This window comes from Stylophora pistillata, chromosome 2, assembly GCF_964205215.1.
Source record: "Stylophora pistillata chromosome 2, jaStyPist1.2, whole genome shotgun sequence".
Taxonomy (NCBI): Eukaryota; Metazoa; Cnidaria; class Anthozoa; order Scleractinia; family Pocilloporidae; genus Stylophora; species Stylophora pistillata.
In genome coordinates, this window is record NC_142520.1 from 36,000,692 (window position 1) to 36,008,626 (window position 7,935).

General features: G+C 41.2%; 1 protein-coding gene across 1 annotated transcript; it reads right to left on the bottom strand.

The window, feature by feature from the left end:
* Window positions 1-3,237: 3,237 nt before the first annotated feature.
* On the bottom strand, window positions 3,238-7,935 carry LOC148739293 (uncharacterized). Its single transcript, XM_088749456.1, has 5 exons — window positions 7,580-7,935; window positions 7,033-7,357; window positions 5,876-6,834; window positions 3,859-5,221; window positions 3,238-3,714 (listed from the first exon to the last, which is right to left on the bottom strand). The coding sequence occupies exons 1-5, from the start codon at window positions 7,933-7,935 to the stop codon at window positions 3,289-3,291; spliced, it is 3,429 nt and encodes a 1,142-aa protein (XP_088605582.1). The 3' UTR covers window positions 3,238-3,288.

The window sequence follows — 7,935 nt, forward strand, 5'->3', positions numbered from 1 at the left end:
GAGTCTACAACTGTCTCATACATTTCATTTTTTAATTGCTTTACTTCACCAGTCCAACTATAACATACAACAGCAAATACAAGAGCGACAAAACGTATACATTCGCGCGATCAAACGATGGATACTCGACACAACGGTTACGTTTCTCCCAATAAACGAGTATCTTGATCACTTCAGTATCACATTGAGCATCAATCGATTTTTTGGAGATTTTGTTTTTCAGCACTTCGCCGATATTGCTTACTCGTCCGCCATTTTGTTTTTGCCGACTTTTTTCGATGACACTCGGTCCTAGTCTCACAAGGAGGGAGGACCTTCTGATCTTTCCCTTTAAGTGACTTCCTGAGAGGATAGTTTCTTGTAGATTAGCCGACTTAAACATGTTTCAAATGACATTCAAGGTTCTCGTGATTGTTCAGAGGGTTTCCTCGTCATTTTATTTTAGGTTTCTTGGGCAATATTTCCAATAATATAACCTACCACTGATTTTTCCTAACTTCTCCTAGCAGGGAAGTGAGTTAGTGAAAATTTCAAAAAATGTTAATGTGTAGTGACCCGTTTCGTGTTCTTTCAGACGCAGCATCACTGAGTTTGACAGTTTTCTCAGCTGTCAGTGGTGTGGCTATTATTGTGTTGATACGCTGGTACAAAAATAAGACTCGCAGACACGACATGGAGCTACCACTAGAACAACAATCTGTTGAAGCAGAGGTAGCTTGTAAATGAGCTGTATGGAAAATTGGTTGCCTCTGACAGTTATTTCTGAAACAGACGTCTCGGTCAATGCTTAAGCCTTCCTCAGTGATATGAAAAGCTCATGGGGTAATGGCACTTCCTAAACAAGAAGAAAATGATATGTAAACAAAGCCTGACTTCCATACAAGCCGCGTTTGTTGGACAATCTGAGTGCAATATTGATATCCACGTCTGTTTCAGAAATAACAACAGTCAGAGGCAACCAATTTTCCATAAAACTCGTTACATCTCCTGACTACACTTTTTCCATTTTTTGTAACTTGTAAATGTTTGCGTGTACTCTCTTCTTTGATTATATTTAAAAAAGAGATATATCTTTATATACCATATGAGACTGGAAATTTCTTAGTTTAGGGGTCAGTACGCACTCTCAATAAAAGCAAGTTTCGGGTTTTTGATAATAAAGCAAATGATGCAAAATTTTCTCGGTAGCCGATTTGGTTGTCTTCAATTTAGAATGACTGCCGGTTCCCTTAAAACGATAGCTTCAGTTCCAATTTTTTTTCAGTTTGAAATTCATTATTGAAAATGTTTACATGACTGTTTCATGTGGAATGGTCAGAAATGTAAGAAATTCAAGAGGCAACGAGTTTTGAAAGGAAGAACTTACCTTCATAGTATTAAAATGATTAAGAATACAGACTTCTTTCCGTAGTTTCCAGGTTTCCATTTGATGATTTTCTCTAAGGACTATTAAGAGCTGCTAGGTCACAAATTGTAAAGCTTTTATTTAAGGCCGTCAGGAACCTTGCAAAGTTTCGATGCATATTGTCGATTCAAGGTTTGTATTTACGGCCAAAATGTTAGCTATTTGAAAGCCTGGTGATATCTGCCATATTATGCAGTTAACTTTGAACGAACAGCCATGCTCGCGGAACCTTGGATGTGCTTAGTCTGGTGCGTTATTAAGTAACATGAGTTCAGCCATTTACAAACTGAGGGATGGAATTTATTTGCGTTTTTCAATTTATCGTGATCGGCACAAAAAGAAAGATGGTAAGCCGAATCTATGCAATCAAGTAATATCTTCACCATATTTCATTATTCGACTACACAGCCCCAAATTTTTACCACCTTAATTTCCCTGCAGACTTCATTTTCGAAATTGCCGATCCTAGCAGTAAGTAAGAAGGCTGACTTTCATAAATCCAGGACTGGCCTGAGTCACCGAAGAGTTCTCTGTAGCACTGAGAAAAGCATAATGCCAAGGAAGGTTTTGGGCTCGAATATTCGCATGGAAACTCCGTCTTACTTTTTTTTAGGAGTGAGGCTACGGTTGTTACAAATATTTCTTTAATCGACGATCGAGCTAAATTATTTAATTAACATCTTTCTGGTCTATTTGCACAATCTAACTCACATTCAACAACTCCTACACTGATCTAAAAGAAGGTAAACTGGTGTTTTCATATACACACCCTAATTGACAAAAGTCGTCTTTCTCCGGTATTAGTGCCGTATACCTACATGTACTATGTTTACAAAGGAAGTTACCTATATCACAGGCTGTGACGAATCCGCGCCACAAAGGTGGGTGCCCCCTAACACAAACAAAACACAGAACATAAACGAGCCCGAGAACACACGCCACAATACAACTAAACGTAGGCCTAGAGATATTTATTATGCTAATTACAACAATAAAGCGACTAACAATAACGATAATACAATGATCTAATTAATTTACAGGAATACGCTAACTTAAACTACAGTACACTAGAACTATTTACAAGATTATTACTATTAAGATAAAAAAAGGTTTTTTTTTTTTTTTTTAGTTCAGTTCGGTTGGGTTTCACCTTACGCCCGTGTTCTTCTCCTGTCCACAAATCACCACGCTCCACCAACAAACGACTGACAAACCAAATTCACAATTCACAAACCGAACTCACGTTTAACCCAGCTAAACGTAGAAGTTTCCAACCTCACGTAATTCGGTCTTCGCTCAGATCTTTCTTGACTCAGTTGTCTTCACTGGCTTACTGTCTAACAGAAGATAATCTTCTCCTTTTCCTTCAAGTTCTGCGCTTTAATTTCTTCGGCCAGCTTCTCGGCACACATGTGCTCCCCGACAAATGGATCTTTTGTCGTGTAAAGGAACGGTTTTGCTGAATGACTCTTCAGTGATTAAAACGTGCTCTGATCCGAACGAGTCTTGGTAACTTTCAAACCTTCACCGCCGGTGACCTTCTCTCAAAAACAAAACCACCCCGTACCAAACCACCCAAATCCTTAAATACACATGGACGCAAGGTGCCCGAAAAGAATGAAGAAAACTATTTGATATACACAATAAAGGTTAATTACACAACAGTTTACACAAGTGAAGAATAAAAATTACGTAACAGATACAAATAATCACGAACTACACTGATCCTAAGAGAATAAAAAAAATAATTTACATTTAATAAATAAATTCCTAACACTTCCATGACACCTCCCCCCTTAAATAGCTATTTTTTGGGGACAAAAACCCAAAAATAGTGCTTAATTAAAGATTACATTAATATACTGTAGAGCAATATGAGGTATTTACGCCCTACTAAGGGCATCTACGTTACAATTTTGCTTACCACTCTTATGTTCTATTTTTATGTCGTACTCCTGTAAGGTAATGCTCCACCTTAATAGTTTCCTACTCTTGTCGCGAACCTGATTTAACCACACAAGGGGATTGTGATCCGTTTGCAGCTTAAAAGTGCGGCCATATAAATAATAGCGAAATAGCTCAACAGCCCAAACAATTCCTAAACATTCTTTTTCTGTGGTAGACAACTTTTCCTCTCTAGGCTGTAACTTTCTACTAGCATATGCTATGGGGTGTTCCTCCCCGTCCTGATCTTTCTGACTTAAGATGGCCCCAAGACCTCTATTTGACGCATCTACTTGCAAAATGAACTCGTCATTCCAGTGTGGTGGCCTCAAAACAGGGGGAGTCTGCATTGCAACTTTCAAATCCTGAAAAGCTGATTCATGATTAGTACTCCATTGAACCTTAGAGGGATTTTTACCCTTAGTGAGGTCGGTAAGGACAGCAGCCCGTTCCGAAAAATTTGGGATAAATTTTCTATAATACCCGATTAAGCCAAGAAAAGATCTTACCTGCTTCTTAGTTTCTGGTCTGGGATATTCTTTAATGGCTTGAACCAAAGCTGTGCGGGGCTGAATTCTATCACCTCCAACTCTGTGACCAACAAAATCGACCGTTGACATCGCGATCTTACATTTGGACGGCCTAGCATTCAGTTTGCACTCTCGTAAACGTTGTAAAACCTGTTGGAGCTCAAAAAGGTGTTGGGGAAAAGATGTTGACGTGTCAACCTCGACATCATCAATGTAGGCATCTGCAAAATCTAACCCCTGCAAGACTTTCTCAGACATCATCCTCTGAAAGGATGCTGGAGCTGTTTTCATACCAAATGGCATAACTAAGAACTCATACAAGCCTTTGGTAGTAATAAATGCGGACTTTTCGATGGTAGAGGTCTTCAAGGGAATCTGCCAGTAACCTTTTGTGAGATCAATTGTACTAATGTACTTAGCAGAGGCAATCTTCTCAATCATACGTTCCATGGAGGGAATAGGATAAGCATCCATCTTTGTGACAGAATTCATTTTTCTGTAATCAACACACAGTCGTATTGTACCATCTGGTTTGGGAACAATGACAACAGGGGCCGCCCATGGACTAGTAGAATGGCGTATTATGCCCATTTCCAGCATATTTTCAATCTCTTTGTTAACCTCCTCCTCAAGTTTTTGAGGGACCTTATAAGGGGCGCACCTAATGGGTGGGGAATCACCCGTGTCGATTTTATGCACCGCTACATTGGTTAAATTTGGTTTTCCTGAAAATACATCAGAATACTCATGTAGCAAGTTTTTTACCTGTCGTCTTTGATCTTCCGTCAAATTATCAGAGATCACTACATCTTTACAAGTCTCATCGTGACCAAATGGGAAAACGTTGCTTTCGTGCGGCAGTGGCATCTCTGGGGACTCCGCCATTACTAAAGCAGCCATTTCATCACGGCTCTGCCATTTGCTAAGCAAATTAATGTGATAAGTGCGATGCTGTTTGTACATCTTGCCTGTATCAAGCTCATAATTCAATCCGTCCTCTAGTGCTCTAGTGACTTTGAAGGGTCCTTGCCATCTCATTTCTAATTTACTCCCAGGGGTGGGAAGCAAAACTAAGGCTTTGTCTCCAACTTCTAAGTGTCGTTTTGAACTATGAATATCATACAACCGTTTCTGCTTACCTTGGGCTTGCTTCAAGTTTTCTTGAACAACTTGTTGCATCGTTGCAAGTCTTCTTCGGATCTCAAGGACATGAGTTATCAGATTGTCTTCTAAAGATGATCCTTCCGACCAAGTCTCCTTGATAACGGCGAGGGGTCCTCTCACCGTATGTCCATAAAGTAATTCAAAGGGCGAGTAGCCAGTGGACTCACAAGGAATCTCTCTATAAGCAAAGAGTAAGTATGGGAGATACTTGTCCCAGGTTTGAACCCGCTCTCGAACAAACTTCCTCAGCATACTCTTTAAAGTGCCGTTGAAACGCTCCACTAACCCATTTGCCTGGGGGTGGTACACTGATGTCTTAATCTTAGTTATGCCTAATTGCTCATACAGCTGGGCCATAAGCTTACTCATGAAATTGGAGCCCTGGTCAGACACTATCTTATCGGGGATACCCACCCTAGAGAAATACTGAATCAATGCATCTGCGACCGCTTTTGAGCTCGTTGACCGTAAAGGAATGGCCTCTGGGTACCGTGTAGCATAATCTACGATTGTTAAAATGTACCTGTAACCCGTTGTTGTCCTGGGTAATTCTCCTACAATGTCGATGGCAATTTTCTTAAAGGGTTCAGTAACAATATCTACAGGCCTCAAGGGTGCCCTTTTTGACTTCAGCTTCCTGGCTACCACCTGACATTGCGGGCAAGTTGCGCAATATTTGCGAACATCAAAGCTTAGACCAGGCCAGAAAAAATGTGCGGTTATGCGTTCAACTGTCTTCTTGCTACCCATATGACCTGACAAGGGGATTGTGTGACCAACACGCAGGATTTCATTCCTATAGGATTCTGGTACTACAATTCGATCAACAAACCTTGTTCCATTATGTTCTTCGGGAAGATATTTACGGTGCATCAGGAGGTCGTTAGTGAAGAAGTACCCATCCGATTCTTGTGGTGCCATTTTGGATGATTCCTTGCGTACTTTCTCGAGAGTCACGTCTGACTTCTGATCCGCTATCAGCTGGTTTCTGTCTCTATCTAGGATGTTTACTGGAGGTTTAACTTTACTAGGTTCTATTATCAAAGTATCACTCTCAGGATTCTTCTTACTTGTCTCTTCCTGTACCATGCCCTCAAATAACCTTTGCAAATCTCCTTCCTCTGGAGCTTCAGGCTTTATTTCTTTCTTCGCTAAACTCTTGACGGCGAGTGAATTTTCCCTGTCAATTAGCTCGTCTGCTTTCAATTGGGCTTCTTGTAATGCTTTCTGTCTCCTAGTCATCACGAAGGCCTCATCTCCACCAATGTCATCAGCTAGAACATTTCTCTCCCATTGGTCCAAAACATTTTGTCTCGACAGTGTTCTTCCAAAAGACGACCTGCCAAGTAAGCAATCTACGGGTAGCCTCTCCAACACTCCTACTAATTCTACGTGTTTACCTTCTTTGCTGTCAAATTCAACGTTTGCAAGTGGGACTGTAAGACGTTCTCCCGCAGCTGTTAATACTGTGATATTCTCCCCTGTGAAGGCTGTATTGTTTACATATCTTTTCTGGACTAGAGTCCTAGTACAACCAGAATCAATGACCATTTCTGCAATTTTCCCGTTTATTTTACCTCTAACATTGCAAGAAGGGAACTGAGATTGTTCTGACGTTAGGGGTGTCATACACAGGAGGTATCCCTGTGAAGGCTTCCCACGGCCCTTTCCACAGTTGAACGACATGTGACCTGGTTTACCACATTTGTAACATTTAATTTCAGGCCTTGTGGTTCTACGGGCTGGAGGGGAGGATGGTTTGGAGGGTCTTACATGGTATTGGTCTTGTTTCTGTTCAGACAATAAGTTATCCGCCTTAACATCTGGCCTCTTCTTTTTCCCAAATTTCTCATAACTAGCGGTTGACATATACTTACCATCAACAAGTGGCCCTTTCCTAGATTGAACATGTAAATTAGCAAGGTTGCCAAGTTCTTCAGCAGTTTTGGGCTTTTGCTCCTTTAACCAAGCTCTAAGCTCAGGACTTACCGCATCAAGAAGTCGCTCCATCAATACCTGTTCAATTATCTTATCCGCATCACCAGTAGCCTCGGCAACAGCTATCCAGCGGCTGAGATACCTTCGGGTTCTGTTTCCCCACTGGACGAAGTCCTCGTCGGGCTTTTTCTCTGAGGTTCGAAACCTATATCTATAGTGATCTGCGGTTAACTGGTAGGCTTTAATAATGCTTGCCTTACTCTCGTGGTAATCCTGGCATGCAGGGTCTGGGATTTCTAAATAAATAGACTTAGCCTTTTCAGTGAGCTTGGGTACTAAATTACCAACCCATTCCCCCTCGGGTAAGGATTGCGCCCTTGCAGTCATTTCAAAAATCCGGAAAAAATCATCTATATCTTCACTCTCCCTCATTTCCCTGATTTTGATAAACTTGGGCCTTTTAACCTCATTGTCACTTACCTGTTTCCTTTCAAACTCCCTTATAGCAAATTCTTCCTTTTCAGCTCTAAGGTTTCTGAGTCTCTCCTCCTCTCGTACCAAACGCCTTTCTTCTTCTTGGGCTTTTTGAGTTTCAAACTCCCTTCTCTCCCTCTCTAATTCCCTTTCAGCCTGACGCCTTTCTCTCTCCACCTCCCTTTCTAACTCCCTCATTTCTCTGTGTTCCTGACTAATTCTCTTCCGCAGTTCTAACATCTGCAGCTCACGCTCTTGTAACTGTAATCTCTGCTCAAAACTAAGACCAGTCTCCAAAGTTTCCTCCGCAAGGTTTTCTTCTGGTGCATCGAAACTCTGACCTATGCGATCTGAAGTTCTGAGTTTGCTCGCTAAAGTCTTAACACCATCCTTAGGAGAAAAATGAATACCTCGTTTGATAGCCTCAGCTCTAAGATCTTTAAGGACCCAGGAATCATAGCCGATCGCTGCAGTAGCCAT